A 21,944-nucleotide genomic window follows, 5' to 3' on the forward strand; every position below is an offset into this window, starting at 1 on the left:
TACAAACAACACTACAATGAACACTTACTTGTGAAGTTCCCTTGTGAACCATTAAAAACTTTCTCTAGAGTATATCTAGGAATGAAATTACTAGATAATAGCATGTGGACTTTGTCACTTCACTAAATACTGCCAAATTGACCTACAAAAGGGCCACACCAATTAACACTCCATGAGTTGTACATTTGGGTTCTTCCTTCCTTACATCCTCACCATCACTTGGTTCTATCCAACTTCCTAATCTTGTTTAATTTATTGGATTAAAAAAACATTATTTTTTCAGTTTGGATTTGATTACTGGTGAGGTTGAGAATCTCTTTATGAAAATTCTTTGACCATTTTCTTTTATTGATTCCTGTTTCTTTATTTTTCTTACAGGTTTGCATAAGTTCTCTGTAGCTATTTTTCCCCTTATTGGTTTTCAATATTGTAAATATCTCTTCCCAGTCAGTTACCTATGTGTTAACGTTGCCATTATGTTTTCTTTGAATGAAACTACTTAATTTTGGCATACTTATATATCCACTTGTAAATTGAGAGGCTTCTTTTAAGAAATTTTAAGGAAATTTTCCTCCTTTTAATAGGTTTTTAAAAAATGTTTCACACCTTTAATCCAACTGGAATTTATTTTTGTGTATGGTGTATAGTGGAGACAAATTTTTATTTTTTCTTCTGTGAAGCCAACCACTTTTCTATCATCCATTAAATAATCTTTCTTTTCCCCTATGATTTGTTATACCACCTCTGTGTGACTCAGCCCTCGTGCACATTCCTGGCCTTATATATTGACTCTGTTCTGTTCCCTTGGTCTTTTTGTCTTTCCTTACCAGAAATACACTGTTTTTAAGTTTTGTTGGCTCAATACCATGTCTTAATATTTGATAGGTGAATTCCCTTCACTTTCTTAAATTATCTTAGCTAGTTTGAGGGGATTATTTATTCATAGATATTTTAACTTTCATTTGCCAGATTCCTGTAAAAAATCTCACTAGGATTTTTATTGGAATTGCACTAAATTTATAGATAAGGTGGGGGAGTGAACAATTTTACAGTTGTCCCAACCAAGAACATGATATAAATGTCCATTTAAGCAGGATTTCTATTTTTTTTTTACTTTATATGAATTTTTTTAAAAAAAGACATGCACATGAAACGGAAATCAAAAGAAAGCTGTAGTAGCAATAATCATATCAGATAAAATAGACTTTAAAATAAAGAATGTTACAAGAGACAAGGAAGGACACCACATAATGATCAAGGGATCAATCCAAGAAAAAGATATAACAATTATAAATATATATGCACCCAACACAGGAGCACCTCAATATATAAGGCAACTGCTAATAGCTATAAAAGAGGAAATCGACAGTAACACGATAATAGCGGGGGACATTAACACCTCACTTCCACCAATGGACAAATCATCCAAACAGAAAATTAATAAGGAAACACAAGCTTTAAATGACACAACAGACCACATAGATTTAATTGATATTTATAGGACATTCCACCCCAAAACAGCAGATTACACTTTCTTCTCAAGTGCACATGGAACATTCTCCAAGAGAGATCACATCTTGGGTCACAAATCAAGCCTCAGTAAATGTAAGAAAATTGAAATCATATCAAACATCTTTTCTGACCACAACGCTATGAGATTAGAAATCAATTACAGGGGAAAAAACATAAAAAACACAAACACATGGAGCTAAACCATACATTACTAAATAACCAAGAGATCACTGAAGAAATCAAAGAGAAAATCAAAAAATACCTAGAGACAAATTACAACGAAAACACGATGATCCAAAACCTATGGGATGCAGCAAAAGCAGTTCTAAGACAGAAGTTTATAGCCTACCTCAATAAACAAGAAAAATCTCAAACAATCTAAACTTACACCTAAAGGAACTAGAGAAAGAAGAACAAACAAAACCCAAAGTTAGTAGAAGGAAAGAAATCATAAAGATCAGAGCAGAAATAAATGAAATAGAAACGAAGAAAACAATAGCAAAGATCAATAAAACTAAAAGCTGGTTCTTTGAGAAGATAAGCAAAATTGATAAACCTTTAGCCTGACTCATCAAGGAAAAGATGGAGAGGACTCAAATCAATAAAATTAGAAATGAAAAAGGAGAAGTTACAACAGACACCGCAGAAATACAAAGCATCCTAAGAGACTACTACAAGCAACTCTATGTGAATAAAATGGACAACCTGGAAGAAATGGACAAATTCTTAGAAAGGTATAACCTTCCAAGACTGAACCAGGAAGAAATAGAAAATATGAACAGACCAATCACAAGTAATGAAATTGAAACTGTGATTATAAATCTTCCAACAAAGAAAAGTCCAGGACTCGATGGCTTCACAGGTGAATTCTATCAAACATTTAGAGAAGAGTTAACACCCATCCTTCTCAAACTCTTCCAAAAAATTGCAGAGGAAGGAACACTCCCAAACTCATTCTATGAGGCCACCATCACCCTGATACCAAAACCAGACAAAGATACTACCAAAAAAGAAAATTACAGACCAATATCACTGATGAATATAGATGCAAAAATCCTCAACAAAATACTAGCAAACAGAATCCAACAACACATTCAAAGGATCATACACCATGATCAAGTGGGATTTATCCCAGGGATGCAAGGATTCTTCAATATAGGCAAACCAATCAATGTGATACACCATATTAACAAACTGAAGAATAAAAACCATATGATCATCTCAATAGATGCAGAAAAAGCTTTTGACAAAATTCAACACCATTTATGATAAAAACTCTCCCAAAAGTGGACATAGAGGGAACCTACCTCAACATAATAACAGCCATATATGACAAACCCACAGCAAACATCATTCTCAATGTTGAAAACTGAAAGCATTTCCTCTAAGATCAGGAAGAAGACAAGGATGTCCACTCTCACCACTCTTATTCAACATAGTTTTGGAAGTCCTAGCCATGGCAATCAGAAGAAAAAGAAATAAAAGGAATACAAATTGGAAAAGAAGAAGTAAAACTGTCACTGTTTGCAGATGACATGATACTATACATAGAGAATCCTTAAGGTGCCACCAGAAAACTACTAGAGCTAATCAATGAAATTGGTAAAGTTGTAAGATACAAAATTAATACACAGGGCTTCCCTGGTGGCGCAGTGGTTGGGGGTCCGCCTGCCGATGCAGCGGGCGCAAGTTCGTGTCCCGGTCCGGGAGGATCTCGCGTGCCATGGAGCGGCTGGGCCCGTGAGCCATGGCCACTGGGCCTGCACGTCTGGAGCCTGTGCTCCGCGGTGGGAGAGGCCGTGGTGGAGGGAGGCCTGTGTACCACAAAAAAAAAAAAAAAAAAAAAATTAATGCACAGAAATCTCTTGCATTCCTATACACTAGCAATGAAAGACCAGAAAGATAAATTAAGGAAACAATCCCATTCACCACTGCAACAAAAAGAATAAAATACCTAGGAATAAACCTACCTAAGGAGGTAAAAATGTGTACTCAGAAAACTATAAGACACTGATGAAAGAAATCAAAGATGACAAAAACAGATGGAAAAATATACCATGTTCTTGGATTGGAAGCATCAATATTGTGAAAATGACTATACTACCCAAAGCAATCTACAGATTCATTGCAATCCCTATCAAATTACCAGTGGCATTTTTTACAGAACTAGAGCAAAAAATCTTAAAATTTGTATGGAGACACAAAAGACCCCAAATAGCCAAAGCAGTCTTGAGGGAAAAAAACGGAGCTGGAGGAGTCAGACTCCCTGACTTCAGACTATACTACAAAGCTACAGTCATCAAGACAACATGGTACTGGCACAAAAACATAAATATAGATAAATGGAACAGGATAGAAAGTCCAGACAAAAACCCACACACCTATGGTCAACTAATCTATTACAAAGGAGGCAAGGATATACAATGGAGAAAAGACAGTCTCTTCAATAAGTGGTGCTGGGAAAACTGGACAGCTACATGTAAAAGAATGAAATTAGAACACTCCCTAACACCATAAACAAAAATAAACTCAAAATGGATTAAAGACCTAAGACCAGACTCTTAGAGGAAAACATAGGAAGAACACTCTTTGACATAAATCACAGAAAGATCTTTTTTGATCCACCTCCTAGAGTAATGGAAATAAAAACAAAAATAGACAAATGGGACCTAAAGAAACTTAAAAGCTTTTGCAAAGCAAAGGAAACTACAAACAAGACAAAAAGACAACCCTCAGAATGGGAGAAAGTATTTGCAAGCGAATCAACAGACGGAGGATTAATCTCCAAAAAATATAAATAGCTCATGCAGCTCAATATTAAAGAAACAAACAACCCAATCCAAAAATGGGCAGAAGACCTAAATAGACATTTCTCCAAAGAAGACATACAGATGGCCAAGAAGCACATGAAAAGCTGCTCAACATCACTAATTATTAGAGAAATGCAAATCAAAACTACAATGAGGTATCACCTCACACCAGTTAGAATGGGCATCATCAGAAAATCTGCAAACAACAAATGCAGGAGAGGGTGTAGAGAAAAGGGAAGCCTCTTGCACTGTTGGTGGGAATGTAAATTGATACAGCCACTATGGAGAACAGTATGGAGGTTCCTTTAAAAACTAAAAATAGAATTACCATATGACCCAGCAATCCCACTCCTGGGCATATACCCAGAGAAAACCATAACTCAAAAAGACACATGCATCCCAATGTTCATTGCAGCACTACTTACAATAGCCAGGTCATGGAAGCAACCTAAATGCCCATCGACAGACGAATGGATAAAGAAGATGTGGTACATATGTGCAATGGAATATTACTCAGCCATAAAAAGGAACGAAATTGGGTCATTTGTAGAGATGTGGATGGATCTAGAGACTGTCATACAGAGTGAAGTAAGTCAGAAAGAAAAACAAATATCGTATATTAACGCATGTATGTGGAACCTAGAAAAATGGTACAGATGAACTGGTTTGTAGGGCAGAAATTGAGACACAGATGTAGAGAACAAACGTATGGACACGAAGTGGGGAAAGCGGTGGGGAGGTGGGCGGGATGAATTGGGAGATTGGGATTGACATGTATACACGAATATGTATAAAATAGATAACTAATAAAAACTGCTATATAAAAAAATAAAATTAAAAAATTAAAAAAATACATGCATATGGTAAATCCAAACAGTAAAAAGGGATACACAGTGAAAGTAAGTATAGTCTTACCCTTCACCCTGCCTTCCCAGCTCCTTTTCCCAGAGAAAGCCAATTTCTTATCAGTCTTTCCAGAGATTTTCTATGCATATACGGGCATAGTCATTCAGAGAGAAAGGGTGGGGAATACTTAAGGTCAAGAGAGAGTGATTTCAGTGGGAACTGTCAGAAAGTCTAATATGTTTGCCTATAAGCAAGGAGACACAGTACATTAACTGACTCACCTAGAAAATCTAAAAACGAAGAGATGGGTAGCTCCTGAGGAGGCAAGAACGAAGAAAGCTTTGTTGCTACTTTGGTATCAGCCTGCCATTCTTGAGTTTGGCCTAAATTTGCTCAAATATTTCCTGCAAATCAGATGAGGGCCACAGAGCCTATATTTATTTATTTATTTATTTTTAATTAATTAATTTATTTTTGGCTGCCTTGGGACTTCGTTGCTGCACGTGGGCTTTCTCTAGTTGTGGCAAGCGGGGGCTACTCTTCGTTGTGATGCACGGGCTTCTCATTGCGATGGCTTCTCTTGTTGCAGAGCACGGGCTCTAGGCGCATGGGCTTCAGTAGTTGTGGCATATGGGCTCAGTGGTTGTGGCACATGGGCTCAGTAGTTGTGGCACACGGGCTTAGTTGCTCTGCGGCATGTGGGATCTTCCCGGACCAGGGCTCGAACCCGTGTCCCCTGCACTGGCAGGCGGATTCTTAACCACTGCACCACCAGGGAAGTCCCTATAGTTATTTAAAATTCTGAGCTAGAGGAACAATGGAACTCTAAAAAAAAAAAGTCCCCGTGGAATGGCCCATGGAAGATCCTATTTGCAGCAGGAGGAAAATACACTGTCTGAGTCATAACACAGTCATTCGTTCCTAGTTGTGGTCTCTGAAGGACAAAAGCGCCTGCTGTAGAGAAGCACAGTTAAACTCTTGCCAGCAACAGGGAGTGAGAAGTCGTCTGATTGAGTTATCAGATTTAAATCTCTTGTGATCAAGTATGTGCACACGGTCCTGTTCAATATCAAATGTTCTCCAACAGTCGTATTGAGGTCTTTTTATGGTAATGTGGAATACTGGGAACTACAGCCCCCAAGGTCTAACCAGGGTTCTCTCTTCCATGCTTTAAGTACAAAATTCTGAGGCTTCAGTTGAGAATCTAAATTTACCATCGAAAATGTGCAGGCCTTCTCCGTGTGGAGTCAGAGGAGGCCCTCCCGCACTGGAGGGAACACAGGTCTCAGGCTCTTTAAGTTCCATCTTGCCACCTGCAAATCTGAAGCCTGAAGTGATCGGATCTCCTTTTAATCAATAACAAAGAATGCCTGCACTACAGATATTTTTCCTGCATATGGACTTTGAGTACCTTTTATTGTGGTGGTGGTGTTTTTTTTCAAGAGGGAGCATTATAAAAATGACTCTGATTAAGGGTAGAAATTTTCAAAATAGGCAACACTAAAAAGAAGTACATTGAATTTCGACATTCACAATCTACCACCCAAAGTTAAGTACTTTTAATTCTTTGTAATAACTTTGTTTTGTATGTCCTTCCAGTCTTTTTTTTCATCTGTGTACTTTTTTTTTTTACATAATTGAGCTGATAATGTATATACTCATTTGCATTGTTTATAATGGCTAAGTAATATTCCATCATATAAAAATACTATAAGTTGGGCTTCCCTGGTGGCGCAGTGGTTGAGGGTCCGCCTGCCGATGCAGGGGACACGGGTTCGTGCCCCGGTCCGGGAGGATCCCACATGCCGCGGAGCGGCTGGGCCCATGAGCCATGGCCGCTGAGCCGGCACGTCCGGAGCCTGTGCTCCGCAACGGGAGAGGCCACAACAGTGAGAGGCCCACGTACCGCAAAAAAAAAAAAAAAAAAAAAAAAAAAAAAAAATACTATAAGTTAATTACAATGTTTGGTCATTCATGTTGTTTTTAGGTTTTCTCTATCTCATAAGGTTGAGATGACCATCTGTGTGCTCAATTGTTTTTATGTATTTTGGATTATGCCCTTAATAGAGGCCCCTCGAAGCAGAATTATTGAGTAAAAGCTCTTGCTACGTCTTGATATTCAGGTAGGTATTCTCTTTTCCTTCCTTCTCCCTTCCTCCTGTGAATCATTCAGCAATATTCACAATAGTTGCTTCCCTTCTATGCTTTCTTTTATACTCTTTGGGATCTTGGATTTTTCTCGAAATCCTCTTTCAGTTGCAAAGTTCTTTGCACAGAACTGCCAGCTAACCCAATGGGCCCCCATGTATTTCTACGTTAGCTCCAACGAGAGAAAGAGAGAAAAGCTCAAGTTTCACATTTTATCTATCCTGCTTCCTAAACTCTTATCTCTTCTCAACCATCTTTATTTTAACAACAGAGATACGAATCAAAATATTTTACCTATTTCATCTTATTTAACTCTCATAACAATGACATTAAGTGGGTCTTACCATCTTTGTTTTATAGATGCAGAAATTGAGGCACAGAGTTTAAATAACTTGCCCAAGGTCATACATTAAACAGTAGATTCAAGATTTCAATCCAGGCTTATCTAACGTCAAAGTTCTTTCTATTACACCACTGTTCCTTCCTCATTAAAAGAAAACTTGTTGAGCAAATGCCTAGTGGATTAAGTTCTCAAATAATTATGTAGGGGAGGAAAACTTTCCTCTTAGGTTCTGTGCCTGGGGCCTGCGAATTAGACTGACAACAGACTCACAGGAGAAAAGGCATACAAATTTTGTTTGATGTTAATATTTTAATTTTTTCACATGCATGGAGGCCTTCATATAAAGTGAATAGCCAAAGAAACAATGAAATGCCGTGGGCTTATATACCATCTTAACAAAGGGTGATAAGTTCTGGAGAAGTGACAAGACAAAGTAAAAGGGGTTTGGACTTCTGTGGGTGGTAAACTGTGGGAAAGTAAATATATGGGGGAAAGTAATGGAAGATAGGGTTATTTAGTAAGGTTTCATTTATGCAGACTCATCTTGGTATCATCTGCATCTCCTGTGATGAATGTTGTTTTTCCCTTCCTGGTACAGGAGAGGGTGACATTCTCAAAAATGGAAATTTGTGCTCTGCTTTTAGGCAGGAAAGGGGAGAGCAGAGAGTTTTTCTTGCATCTGTTGCTTCTCAATTGCCATCAGCTCAAAACAATCCTTATGCCAAAGTGGCACATTTGCGGGTAGCTTATTCTGATCCTTTTCAATTTACCACTGCCACTTGATGTGATTAGATAAATAACTAAAATCCAGCTTTCCTTTGTTCTTTGTGTTCCTCTGTTACATTTTCCTTATGTTCAGACCACTTATTCTTTCAGTTTTTCCTTTAGCCTTGGCTCCATAACTGTGAAATTGAAATTTTAATTAGGTAGCACAAAATGATTTTCTAAGAAGATTCCTGTTAATTAAAAAAAGCATTGCCGATCTAGGTGCTGTTTTTAAATTAAGAAAATTGAATGAAATTGCATTTGTATTCTGCTTTAACAATAAACATAGTCTGATACAAAAGAACTTATGAATATTTCCAAAATCGATAATATAGTCTCACCCTTTTTCTTGTCCTCAGTAGTATTGAATGCACATGCTGATTACTCTCTTGGTTTTGCTAGTGGGACTATTTCAGATGTAAAATTAAGCATATACTAACTGTACATCCGTTAGTTGTAATTTTAAAGCTCAGTTAAGCCTAATTTAAAAGACCCAGGAAATGTTTACTATTCATGAGATTATTTTTTTAATTAAGAAATTCCTACAGTGTTCATAGATGGATGAATGGATAAACAAAATGTGATATGTACATATAAAGGAAAGGAAAAGGAAGTCTTAAAAAGCTACAGAAGTCTGACACATGCTACCATATGGATAAACTTTGAAGATGTTATGCTAAGTGAAATAAGCAAGTTACAAAAGGACACGTACGTTTCCACTTATAGGAGGTACCTAGACAGAAAGTAGAATATGGTGGTTCCCAGGGGCTGGGGGTAGGAGGCATGGGGATGACGAAGTTCTGGAGATGGATGGTAGTGATGGTTGCACAACAATGTGAATGTACTTAACGCCTGTGAACTGTACACTTAAAATGATACATTTTGTGTTCTGTGTATTTTACTACAATTTTAAAAATTACCAAGCACCTACTAAGTGCCAGTCACTGATGAACAAGACAGTAGGTGCCTGGGCTCTGGAAGCTCCCATCCTAGTGGAGGAAACAATGACTAAGCAAAACATAGGCAAGATAATTATGAAGGAAATAGAGAAGGATTTGTGATTCCTGGGAGCGAGGGATACTCACTCTAGTCAGTGATATTTGAGATCAGACCCAAGGATGAGAACGACCCTTTAAAGGCATTCCAGGTAAAGGGTGCAGCAAGTATTAAAGTCCCGAAGAGGGGAAGGACTTGATGTGTTTAAGGAAGCAAGCGAGGCCAGGGTGCTGGAAGAAGCAGACAGAAACTCTTCAGGTACCATCTGGAATCTTCTGAGTTTGTTCAAGGAAGGATGATGATAGGTCAGATCAAGGATCAGCAAACTTTTTCTGTAAAGGACCAGATAATAAATAATTCAGGCTTTGCGGCCCAGAGGAAAACAAACAAATAATTCCTACAATGACATTGGGAAAAGTCTGACATGCTGTCTGTAATTTTAAGAAAGGAGTGGCCAATAGTGACCATTTCTTTGCCTCACTTAGAATTGATCAGAGCATTCTCTGAACTCTCATCCATCCACAGGTGGGACTAATCACAGGAAGAGGGGCTGGAAGTGAGAAATAAGAGAAAAATACAATGTTTGTTAAAAGGTTGACTTGGGTATTTGGAAGAGATCATGTTGTTCAGCTAAGCTATCAGCAAAATTGGAAGTAGGCAGTTTTGCTTTTGATACCTGTTAGCACCATTCCATTTTCTAGTAAATGTAAACTCCTTAGGTGTTTGGCACATAAAATATCCAATACATGTTTGTCGAATAAGATGTTTATCTGTGTTTTTGTTTATTCCCTGAAAAAATCAATGCCCTAATGCTGCCTCCTGGTGGCAGAGTGTCATGTGCAATACGGAGACTTTCTCAAGGAAGGTGGGAAAAGACTAGAGAGGTAGGCTGCTGTCAGACTCTCTGGAGATGGACTTTGCCTAAAAAAGCATAATCTTATGAGGCTGGCTCTCTCCTCTCCTGAGGAAGCAGCCCTTTTCATGAGTGTGACATCCATGGGTTGTGAGCTATATCACAAGTCATTTTTTTGGCTATTTCACCAATTTTACTGATTGAATGATTTATCCTTTTTACAGGTTACATCAGATTTTAGAGCACGTACTGTGTTTGTGATTGCCATCTCTTAACTGTTGGAATGGAACAAAACATTGGAGATTGTTTTAATGAGAAAAGCTTCTCCAGGAAGTCAGTGATGACCAAAAAAATAGGGGCATAATTTTTCTTTCTGGGGCATAATTGTTTGGGGTCTTGTTGGAGGAAAAGACTTTGAGAACGGGGAGAGGGTGTGCTCCAGGACCTGGGTAACTGGGTGGCTTTAATGACCATCGTCTTACAGTGTGGGCCCTGGGAAGAACTTACCGGGGAGTCCCAGTAGCTAATTTTTCACACTGTCACTCTACAGGACGTCTGTACCAGCACATCTTTCCCATTTTGTGGTTAAACATCCCTCTGGAGAATTATCCCTGAGGCACTGAGAACTTTATTGTACTTTCCCCATACACCCCCCTCCCCTATAGCCTCTTGGTCTCAATTCAGATGTCAGTGAAGGTGCCCAGCACAGGACAACCTCTTTAGCTGGTTGGAGAGCTATTGCCAACTCCTGAATACACAGAAGTAACTCACCTTTGTTCTGGTCCTACAGCTTTAAACCCTTAAGTGAGGGCTTGTGAATCATCTAACCTGATGAGGATATTTGAGGCCCCATCTGATAAGTGCAGTTGGTACCATAAACTCAAGTAAAAGTAAAAATCAAATCAATCGACAAAATACAAATATTTTCTACCACTAAATCGCTAAGGCAATTCCAAAGAATGTGCTTCTGGAACACAAGGCAATTCCAAAAGAGGTGCCCTAAAACTGTTTTGAAAGTGGTAGAATAATGGCATAAAGATACTCTTTCCAAATAAAGATATTTTTCTTTGAAGTACACAAAATTGGGATTTGTAAATTTGTTTTTCTTTCTTTAAACATAACTCTGATTTTAGAAGTATACGTATTATCTGGAGCAGAACATGTCATGTTCCTCACGAACACTTCCCTTTTACCCCTTTAGATACTTGCAGTGACATTTTAGATGTTTAAAGTCAATCAGTGTGATTTTTCAAATGCCTAGGATTATTTATTATATACTTATATGACTATGAAGAATGTAGAATTGAGTGCTTTAATAGTTATACATGCCTTCTATTTGTCCAATTATACTTGAGAGCTATAAATTTAAGATTTTGCTCAGCAGTGAGAAGCTGACATTTAACATTTGCGAGGTCAGTCAGGCAGTAGGTAAGTGAAGTCAGCCACAGAGTACTTACTTTCCTCTATTTCCACACCCTCCAGCCTCTTTAGGGCAAAGTTGTATTCATTCTGTCTACTATGACCCAAACGAGGCCTTGAAAAACTGTCAACTTGTTGGCCATCTCAGCTTCTATGTTACTTCTATTATTTGACCCTTAAGAGAAGTCTCTTATTGAAGGATCCGTGGAGTAAAAAGAGGTTCCCTTATTAGACTTTAGGGATTAAATGGTTGAGGAAGCACTTGTGATCAGCCATCATTTAAAATCAGTAAGTCGTCTTATAGCAATGTATCGCGCTGCTCAGCGGAACTCATTTTTAAGCTGTAACACCTTCCACACACTGTCTTGCTCAGCAGTAAGGCAGTTAACACTTTGTGATTTATGAAGGTAGAAAGCCAACATTCTTAAGATAAATGTTGGTGGTGAATTCACACCTCTTTGTGGACTCCCTAGAACGTTACATGGCAAGGGAGAATTAACGTTGCAGATGGAGTTAAAAAAGTTGATCAGATGACCATCTAACCAGATGATCTTAAAATAGGGAGACTATCTGTGTGAACCCAGTATAATCGCGAGGGTCCTTGTAAGTGGGAAAGGGAGGCAGAGAAGTCAGGGTCAGAAAAAGAGGTGACAGCAGAAGCAGGGTCGGTGCAATGCGGCTTGAGGACTCCAGCCACCCTCGCTGGCTTTGCAGATGGAGGAAGAGGGTCGTGAGCTAAGAATGCAAGCGCTTCTAGAAGCTGGAAAAGACACGGGAGGCAGACTCCTTCAGAGCCTCTGGAGGGTAAGCAGAGTAGCCAACACCTTGATGTGAGCCCGGGGGACCTCACTGGACTTCTAACTTACAGATTTGTATTGTTTAAGCCACCAGATCTATGGTAATTTGTTACAGTGGCAATAGAAAATCAGTATGTTGTTATTGTCATTTTAGTTTGTCTGCTCTAGGCCAAGACTCAGTAGGGAAGCTTTGCTTTGATATACGGCCTCATAAATTCCCTTACAATAAGAAAGGATAGAATTTTGAATTCTGAAAAGCCACCAAAGTCTACAAAAAATTCTTGAGCTGACCTTATATTATTTCTATCTCCCAGTCCTTTCCCCTCTTGCTTTATATTGACAAAGATCAAAAAGGGGTCAGCAGCTGTCTTTCATGATTCTCCCAGAACCATTATTACACTGAAATTTACAGGATGTCTGACGTATGTACTATCGTCCATGGTTTCAGAAAGTAAAAAGCTTAAATCTTTACTCATTTGTTAGCTCACAACAGCAAAAGGTAACAACTGAGAAAAAAATAAATAAATGAAGCAAAGAAAGAAATATCAAAGGGAAACTGAGCAAGAGCCGTTGGGTTTACACAGAATGTTCAGAAGAAAACTTGGGGTAATTAAGGAAAGAACGCAGACGACCCTGTTTTATTCCATACTTGAGCTGACGTTTAGTCTTCATCTGCTTAGTTCCTGAATTTCCCCCAAGGTTGTGAATAGAGAAAAAGAAATCTTTACCAGAACCCAAGCAGCCGTGCTTCACCTGGTATGATTTGATTTTAGGCTACTGTCTCGAAATAATTCCTCCCCTAGAAGAATGTGTTGGGCAAAGTAATGCCTGACCAAATATAAATAGTGCCCCAAGCTTTATCAAGTACCTTTAGCATATGTACCACCAATAACAGTTCGTTAGAACTTTTATGCTACCACCAGTATTTATTTCAAATTACTTTTTTAAAGTAAGATTTTTCTAAGCTTACTTGTACAGCAATCTCAGGGATCCCAAAAAGGGCCACCTTGTTCCGCAGCCCCAAGGACATCAGTGCACTGAATGACATCCACGGAATTCCATGTGAATGCTGCCCCGTGCTGTGCAGCTCAGCAGCTTTGGATTCAAGGTCTCGATTTCTTCAGGATTTCTTTATTCAAGCCCTCTTTGCTTCAATCTCTCGGACCCTCCTAAGGAAGGATGCATTCTTTGATTACAGTCAGGGGATAGATGAGGCAGGCTCATTACACGGGAACTGTCATTACTCCCACCGCTGCAATACTGACACACGCGAAGTTCATGCTGTCGAGGAGAGGTCAGGACCCACTTGCCTGGAATGCCCGCTTCCCTGCCTTACCCTCCGCAATCTGCTAGGGCTGGAATGGTTCATTTTTCTTTCCTTGCTATCCCTGCGTGGACTTCCCTAAAGTCACATTATCCTTCTCTCCTTCCCTATATGAGCCATAATGGCAGAATGACTGCCAGAGAATGTGAATTTCAAGGTAAAGGAATGAGTATTTTCAGAATAGTATTCTTATTTTACCTTTATCATATTTCTCGTTAATCGCATTCAATATTTTGAAATGAAAAACGAGGACAGAGGTGCACATACTTTATCCCATATTGGTTTCCAAATTGCAGGTTATTGGGCATGTGTGTAACTCCCTCGTTAAGTAATCCATGACAGTCCACACAGGTATGACAAACTAGAGATGCCTCTGTGGACCTCTATGAGTTTTTATTTCATGAGAACCATTTTTTTTTTCCTCAGCTAGTGTAGGAAAGTAATAATATACAAATGGTGAAGAGTAATGAGACAGGATTCATTAGGTACATAATTTGTTTCAACCATTGGTTACATCACTGATTATACCACTGCCTCTGCAGATTGTCCCTTTAAAATTCTGCAAATAATGTCTAGAAAATATTTTCCAACGATTTTTTCAGATCCATATTTGAGCAACTTCCCTTAAAGTTTACTTCTTTACAAACTTCCTAATTTAAATTGTTAAATAAAATTTCTCAAATTTTCTTCCAAGTGTGATTACACTATTTAAACAAATATCATGGGCCAGCATGTCTCATTGGCATCCACATTCAGTGCCCCAAATTAGAACGCTGGATTTGAGTCCCTACGTCAACATTGTTCTGTGATTTGAGAGAAACAAGTCAAAATGGTCATGTTTTCTCATTTGTGAAACAGGATCAACAATACCAACCCACCTAAGGGTAAGGAGGCTTAGGTAAGACGTACATAAAGCATCAGTATATTATAGGCACCCAATAAGTGACAGCTACCCACATGGTGAGTCCTTGCACTGCAATTTTGTTTTTTGACCTAGGTAATCATTATGTGGGCATTTAATAATTTATATATGGACTTCTGCAATTACAACTCACAAAAAGTAAGAAATGGTAGCTATTTTTGGTGTTATCTAAATGTTAATTTATGTGATGGTCCCTTAAGCCTGACCTGAGTCCCTACTAATTGCAAATTCTAATATGGCATTTTACTTTAAAACAGATTAATTCCATTTAGTAAATTGGTAACTTTCTGCCTTACATCACTCTAATACCAGTTGCAGAAGGAAGCTGGCATCTACACCAGGCCTCATAGTCGCTAAACCCCCTTCTGTCCAGTCCAAGGTGGTGCCAAGGAACTGAGAAAGGAAGGTAGAGGAATTCATCGACACGGCATGGCTGCCCTCTTTCAAAGTAGGTCTGCTCCTCGCTGTTTTACACACACAGGGCTCCATTTTTCTTTGAAGAAATATGACTAAAAGAAAGTTTGAGAACCACTGATCACATATTCAGAGTTCGGGTTTTATCATTTCCATGTCCGAGCCCTGGTAAACTGACAAACATGAAAACAGTCGTAAGGAAAACACTAGGTGATTATCCTTTTGTGCATTTGTCTTTACACTCCTCGTCAAGTTTTATGTACATTATGTGTAATAGTTCCACTTCATATCATAGTAGTTTTATCACTCCATATACTTACTGTTTATGCAGTTAGTTTGGTTTTCCTAATGACTTCCAAGGATTCTGATTCTACTCATGAGAGTTTCAAGATCACAAAGTATTTGCTTGCTTTGTGTTAAGGACTGGCACATGAAATCTCTAGCTTTTACTAAAAAGAATATCCTGTATCTAACCCTTCCTGTTTAGTATTACCTTTCTCCCCCCCTTCCAAGTTAGTCCATTTTGTTTGGGACCTTGTCCACTAACTACACTACTTTTCTTGCTGTATAAACCACAAAGGCACAGATAAAGAGAACTTTAAAAATTAGGATTTTTAGATAATGATCTTCCTTCAGTAGTCTTTCTAAAGAACAGAATAGAAAAGTGGATAGAGTAAAGCTGGTAATAAGGGAAGAAAAGGAAAAAGGAATGTTCTAGCTGGATAGCAACTAAGCTACATTCACTGAAATTTCTATTAATTTTTTTTTGCAGAGGGGGAGTAGGAACATTAATGGCTTGACAACCCTGAATTTATGTTTTTGTTTAAACGGTAAAAAGCTACAAAGAATTTCTTTAATCATCAACCATACAAATTTTTTTTTTTTTTTAAAGTCGTGCTCAAAGAGATACCCATAGATTTGCCAGTGTCTAGGCAGTGAGTCGATATAGGGCTTCAGCACCATTTTTTAAGACAAAGCCTACAAATTCCCCTTCAACTAGTAACAACACAAATTTAAGACTGACCTGGTTCCCAGTCGCTGCTTGCTTTGGTTACCTCCTCACGGCCATCGCTCAGGAATCCAGAGGAAGGAGAAATCCGTACCAAGAAAAGCTGTACTCGGCAGGGAAAACGATGGCCCCTTTTTACCTAATTTAAAATGGAGCATGCTTTTGATAACACACACCGAAAGCCTTGGAATTATACATATCCTCATGACAACCATCCCAGGCAACGGCAGCAGTGGCAGGCCCCAAAAATTCGGGTTAAAAACTCCTAACAATACCATTCTTTGAAGTCAACTCTCTAACTTTACCGTTAAAAAAAAATTCTGGATTTTAGCACCATCAAGAAAAATTAGTTTCAGGTCATCATCTCACCTCATTGATTTAGAAGAAAAATCAGTATTTCCTCTCAATATCCTATTCAGTAAACTTGATTTCAAATTATTTTAACAAACTTCAACTGCACCCATATGGGATAATTCCCTAGTCAAGAATATTCAAGACATGCAGATACTAAGGAGAAGCAGTTCAAACATTAGATCTCCTTCTGCGACTCAGTTCAAGGAAATGAGCCTTTGGAATGATGTGGTCACTTAAAACTAGTAGGAAACCAGTCTGAGGGGGATTTTCAGAAATGTCATCATTTAGAGAAGTGAGAAAGGTAATAAGCAATAAAACATAGTAAGAGCTTGGACTCTGGAATCAGATATGGGCTTGAATTTGATCTTTGACCAAATTACTTTTTCAGTTTCATCTGAAAAATGGACCAAACGACAATAGTTACTCATCAGGTTCTGAGAAAATGAGAATACACATATAAGCAATTCCTCAACTGTGGTATGTACTTTGATCCTCACAGCTGAGGCAGCTCTTCTATTTTACAGGTAAAGGGTTAAATTCCCAGTTAAAGTTAAAGGGTTAAATGCCTACTTAAAGAGGAAGAGCCAAGATTCTATCTCAAGATTCCAAAGCTTGTTTTCTTCTGCACGACACTATTTTGAAGAATTGTAAAATATGCATTTCTCTTAAATCAAGGGTTCTTTAAATTCTGATTATAAGCTTTTAATAGTTATAGAAAACGTTTATTAATGTTTGTTTTTACATTAAGCAGCTTCCTGCAATTCTACCATATAAGAAGTTTACTGTAATTTAAAATATTTTCAGTAACTTTTATATTAACTTGAAATTTAGGAAATTTAGCCAATTCAGGAAATTACTAAACCACCTAATTAGATACATTACAGAAATTTATTCTTACTTTTCTTGCAATCATTGTCCCACAAAATATACATTCCAAGGCTGAGGAAACTGAGGTAATTAAAACTGCTTTCACAACACTCATGTTATTTCTCCTCACAATGTATTATATAAAGGCAACCCCATTTACATAATATGGACTTTAAACTTTGGTATCCAATTTAACATGCTCAAAAATAAACTTTTTTAAAAGTTACCTAGTGAAATAAAAACAATTGATTATTTTAATTCAGGTATATAAAATATCCCCTATTATTTCTAGAATATAAAATAGAAATAACTTCATGACTTACATTTTACTATTTATGTCCAATTTTCCTACTCCAATACTACTGCCACACACAAGGCCATTTCCTGGTTTTTCTCAGTACATTATCACCATCACTGCTCAAAGTGCAGCAACTAGAAAGCCAGAAAAAGGCCACAAAGGATAATACAGTCCGAATCACCTAAGACACAGAAGCAGGATTTCCTTTCTTAACCAACAAATGTAATTCACTCAACAGGCTCATTAAAGAGCTGAGCTTGGCTTCTCTTATTCTGCCCAGTGTTCTTCTACGAGGTTTTGTAAACAAAAAACCCACCCAGTTCTAGATTTGCAAACTGTTAACTTGTCTACCCATAAAAAGCTGTGTTATCAGCTATGAAAAATTACCTAGTTGCAATTTACAACGACTAGTGACAGGTGACAGGAATTCGCAGGAAGCCTATCGCAGGAATTGGTTCTGACTACGGGGGGCGGGGGGGGGGGGGTGAAAAGAAAAACCACAACTTCTTGAAAAGGTAAAATAGCTTGAAGCATTTAATATCTAAACAAATCAATCTGTTAATAGTAGTAGTCACAAAATATGCTTAATATAGAAACCCACATTTACGTCTTTAAGAAAAAGTGTAAATTGTACTTTACCTCAAAACATAAATTAACCCACTTAAAGAATCTGCAGAGGTCAAAATCATGGTGAATTTCAAACAACTTCAGAATAAAATAACCTTACGTATTTAACACTGCTTTATATCTAAAAAATGCTTACAGCTTCTCATAAAAATAGTCTGAGGCAACTATTTTCTCTTTTATTCTTTAACAGACATGTTCAACATTATAGCCAACATTCTTAAAACCTTAAGCTTCACAGACTTTCAGACAAATACTATGGTCCCCTTTTCTTTGATGTGAAGGTTTATTCAGCTAGAAAAAAAAAAAAGCATGGTAGACAACTTAATACATTTTCACCAAATTCAAAGTAGTACAAAAATTTTAAGACTACAGAACTACACATCGTACCTAATGTGTCATTAAAAATAGAAGACAGTATTTTTTTCAGCAAATAAAACAGCATACTGGTATGCTGCTAATGCATAAACCTTTTAATGTATACTGTCATCCACAAATTATTTACAACTTCCACTGTGTGAAGAGAACTAGAATGTAAATTTTCTGCAAAACTGGAAAAAAGCAATACAAAATTTGTGAAAGCCTGTGTTTCATATTATACAAAAGTAAGCCAGTTTTTCTCTTCAAATACCAGATATTGTACACAGTGACATTTTGGACATTATTACAGTAATTCTTGAGGATGTTTTAATGCTGGAGGCAAGTTGACAGGCCTTGACTCTTCATCGAGGAGTACTAAGTCCTCGATTTCACTGCCTCTGTATTTCCTTTTACATATCTTTACCACCACCTTTTTCTTGAGAAATAACTTCAAGGCTTCTCTTGATGCAACTGCTTTTGCGTTTTCTTTGCTTTTTCCACAGCCAGTGCCCAAATACACAGACTTACATCTCAGTTCACAAACAATACTTTCTTGAGAGCTCTTGTTTTGAGGCAGATCTGCCAGTTCCTTTAGCGGGACGAAAACCACATCCAGCGTTGCTTTCAGAGCCTCGACAGCTGCGTTTAGGAGCTCTCCGTGATTCACGCTGGGACTAAAGCCACCAACGGCCACCAACTTCCATGCCACCGTTTTGTACAGTCTATTGAAAAAAGGCTGCTTCTGTTTCACATCTTCATTGGTTAACTTGCAACAAGAGAATCTGACAGAACTCTCGCTCGCCTGCGCAGTACTTTTAGAAGGCAGCTGTGACGTGCTGCTCTGAGAGCTACTCTTAGAAGCCAGCTGGGACACACTTGCTATGGAAGTGCTTTTGGAAACCAAAGAGCCGCTGGTCTGGGAGCTGTTCTTGGAAGCTAACAGTGATGCAGCTACCTGCGAAGTGCTTTTGGAAGTCAGCATCGTGTTTGCTGAGGTGGTGCTCTTGGGGGTTAGTAAAGATGTGCCTGATGAGGAACTGTTTTTAGAAACTGATGATGAAACACTTGCCTCTGAACTAGCTTTGGAAGTTAACCCGCTTGAAGCTGTCTCTGAACTAGGTTTAGAAGACAACAGTGGCAACTCTATTTCTGAGCTTCCTGAGGAGCCCAACAAGGGCACCTCAATCTCTGAGGTGCTCTGAGAGGTTGAGACTGAAGAGCCTTCCAAAGCACTCTTTTTCGGGGATCCACTTTGCTGTCTGGAATCAGCGGACTGGGTCACATGACTATTCACACTGGATTTCAACAACGAAGAAACCAACGACGCTGAACCATGTTTATCTGGAGCTTCTGGTTCAGAAGCTTTTCCACACCCTACCGCTGTTACCTGAGAGGGAATGCTGCTGCTTTGGCTGGAAACAGAGCGCTCTCCATCACTTGTGGAGCTATTCTGACTCAGGGTGCCAGAGCTCCGAGCTGAGTTCCCACTACTCTCTGACTTGGTAGTTGATCCCGAACATGCTGAACTACTTTCCTGCTGAGCTGATGCACGCTCTGTTTTGGCAGGGATTTTCACATGATCTTTTTGCTCAACTGCAGAACTGTTTTTTCCTTCTATGGTTCGTTTTTTTGTTGGCTCTTCTACCCCTTCTGAAAAAAACGAAAACAAGTATGTGACTAAGCCTACCTCATACGTATCAGCTGAAGATTTACAAGACAGATACTCATATTAAAATAAAGGCACAAGATGAAAACATTTCAGGATTTGTAGATCCTTTAAAAACTGTGGAATAACTTCATTAATTTCTTAAAACAGCGCTGAATAACACCAATAATCTTTTCATTTAAAAAATTTTTTTGTTATATTTTTTCTGTTTTTTGGCCGCCCCGCAGGGCATGTGGGTCTTAGTTCCCTGACTAGGGCTCCAACCCGTGCCCCCTGCAGTGGAAGCGCGGTGTCTTAATCACTGGACCGCCAGGGAAGTCCCCTCAATAATTTCTAATATTAAAAAATCAACAGCATAGACAATATTTCACACTTCAAAATCTCACAGAAGTCAAAGGAAACTATCAAATTCAAAGCCTAAAACACAGAGACACATAATTTAGGTTTAACATTCCAATTTGATTAACAACATTATATAAATTCTAACTTGTTAAAAACTTAGTAATAACGATAATTCCTAATAACATCAAATTTAAGTTCTAAACTCCTATGTATGTTCACATCTATGATCTGCTAACCATTGCTACTCGATATCCCTCTTTTCTTCACCTTGGCAACCAGTTCGTCTCTTGTTGTATGGATTGGAGCATCTGTCACTTTGATGCCTTCAGCCATACTAAGTATTTTATCCATAACTTTTTGAGGGTACCTGAAAAAAGGAAGGGAAAGACACTTTAGGAAGTGTTTTTGCTAAGCTGCCACCTCTGGGGTACGAAAACAGGCCACAGGAACTGCATTTCCTGGTTGTTATCAAGAAACGGAATCAACCGCCAGGAACATTCTGTTTCCTGGAACGCCGTAAACAAACGCCCGGGGTCTGGGAGGCGGGATCCCTTCTTACAAACCTAATTTAGATTCAGTGCCCCTCTCCCCCAAGAGCGTTGTGAGCTCATCGCCAACAAACAACTCCACCGCCAGCTCCCCACCCAACGGGGGCACCTCCAGACTGGTAACCATGGCAGAGACGCCCTTCTCGCCCTTAGAGGGCAGCCTGTCCCGCGGATTCCCGCGCTTCCACCACTTCCCCTTCCGCCGAAAGCTCCGGACAAAACCGCGAGAGCAGCTCAGGGACGCCGGCTCACTCACCGGCACCCGAGGAAGACGTGGTTGGCCCAGGCCATGGAAAAGGAGATGAGCTGCTGCAGCTGCCGACTGCGGGTCCCGCTCTCGGCGTCAGCGGCCTCCTCCGGGTGAGCGGAGGCAGCGCCGCCGGCGGGGGCCAGGTCCCCGGCGTTGCGGAGCAGGAACTCGCGGCGGTGGCGCCAGTGTTTGTCGGTCTCGCCGTCGGAGCGCAGCGTCTCCACCCAGGCGGCCACCCGCGGGTTCTGGCTCAGGTACTCCGACACCTCCTGCGCCATGTTGGGCCTGCGGGTCGCGGAAGTCGCGATCGGACGCTGCGCCGAGGCTAGGAGTTGCGGGGCGAGCGGCCCTGTCACTGCGGCCTGCACCGGCGGCCCACCACAGAACGCCCCTCGAGAAGCGCAAACACCAAACAACAGCGCCGGGAGCAGCTGAACCGCCCACTTCCGCCCGCCGCCGGCTCCTTCCCTTTTATAA

At 39.3% G+C, this 21,944-nt stretch overlaps 1 protein-coding gene across 3 annotated transcripts; it reads right to left on the reverse strand.

Annotated features, from left to right (window-relative positions):
- Window positions 1-18,181: 18,181 nt before the first annotated feature.
- Window positions 18,182-21,910, reverse strand: CDKN2AIP (CDKN2A interacting protein). 3 transcript variants are annotated; one of them, XM_033409219.2, is made up of 3 exons: window positions 21,474-21,910; window positions 20,937-21,036; window positions 18,182-20,311 (listed from the first exon to the last, which is right to left on the reverse strand). In XM_033409219.2, the coding sequence occupies exons 1-3, from the start codon at window positions 21,743-21,745 to the stop codon at window positions 20,303-20,305; spliced, it is 381 nt and encodes a 126-aa protein (XP_033265110.1). In that variant the 5' UTR covers window positions 21,746-21,910; the 3' UTR covers window positions 18,182-20,302. The 3 variants fall into 3 exon arrangements, with proteins under 3 accessions (XP_033265110.1, XP_004281792.1, XP_033265109.1); XM_004281744.3 differs by having other exon boundaries at window positions 20,906-21,036; window positions 21,474-21,908; XM_033409218.2 differs by lacking the exon at window positions 21,474-21,910 and adding an exon at window positions 21,233-21,426 and having other exon boundaries at window positions 20,906-21,036.
- Window positions 21,911-21,944: the final 34 nt, after the last annotated feature.

The sequence above is a fragment of the Orcinus orca genome, chromosome 21 (assembly GCF_937001465.1).
Source record: "Orcinus orca chromosome 21, mOrcOrc1.1, whole genome shotgun sequence".
NCBI classification, from domain to species: domain Eukaryota; kingdom Metazoa; phylum Chordata; class Mammalia; order Artiodactyla; family Delphinidae; genus Orcinus; species Orcinus orca.

What these genes read in the sequence shown, in the direction of transcription:
- CDKN2AIP (XM_004281744.3), bottom strand. Translation starts at nt 21,745, where the DNA reads ATGGCGCAGGAGGTGTCGGAGTACCTGAGCCAGAACCCGCGGGTGGCC. An exon ending in CACGTCTTCCTCGGGTGCCG is followed by an intron (nt 21,037 to 21,473) that starts GTGAGTGAGCCG and finishes TCCTTTTTTCAG; the next exon opens with GTACCCTCAAAAAGTTATGG. An exon ending in AGGGATATCGAGTAGCAATG is followed by an intron (nt 20,312 to 20,905) that starts GTTAGCAGATCA and finishes CGTTTTTTTCAG; the next exon opens with AAGGGGTAGAAGAGCCAACA.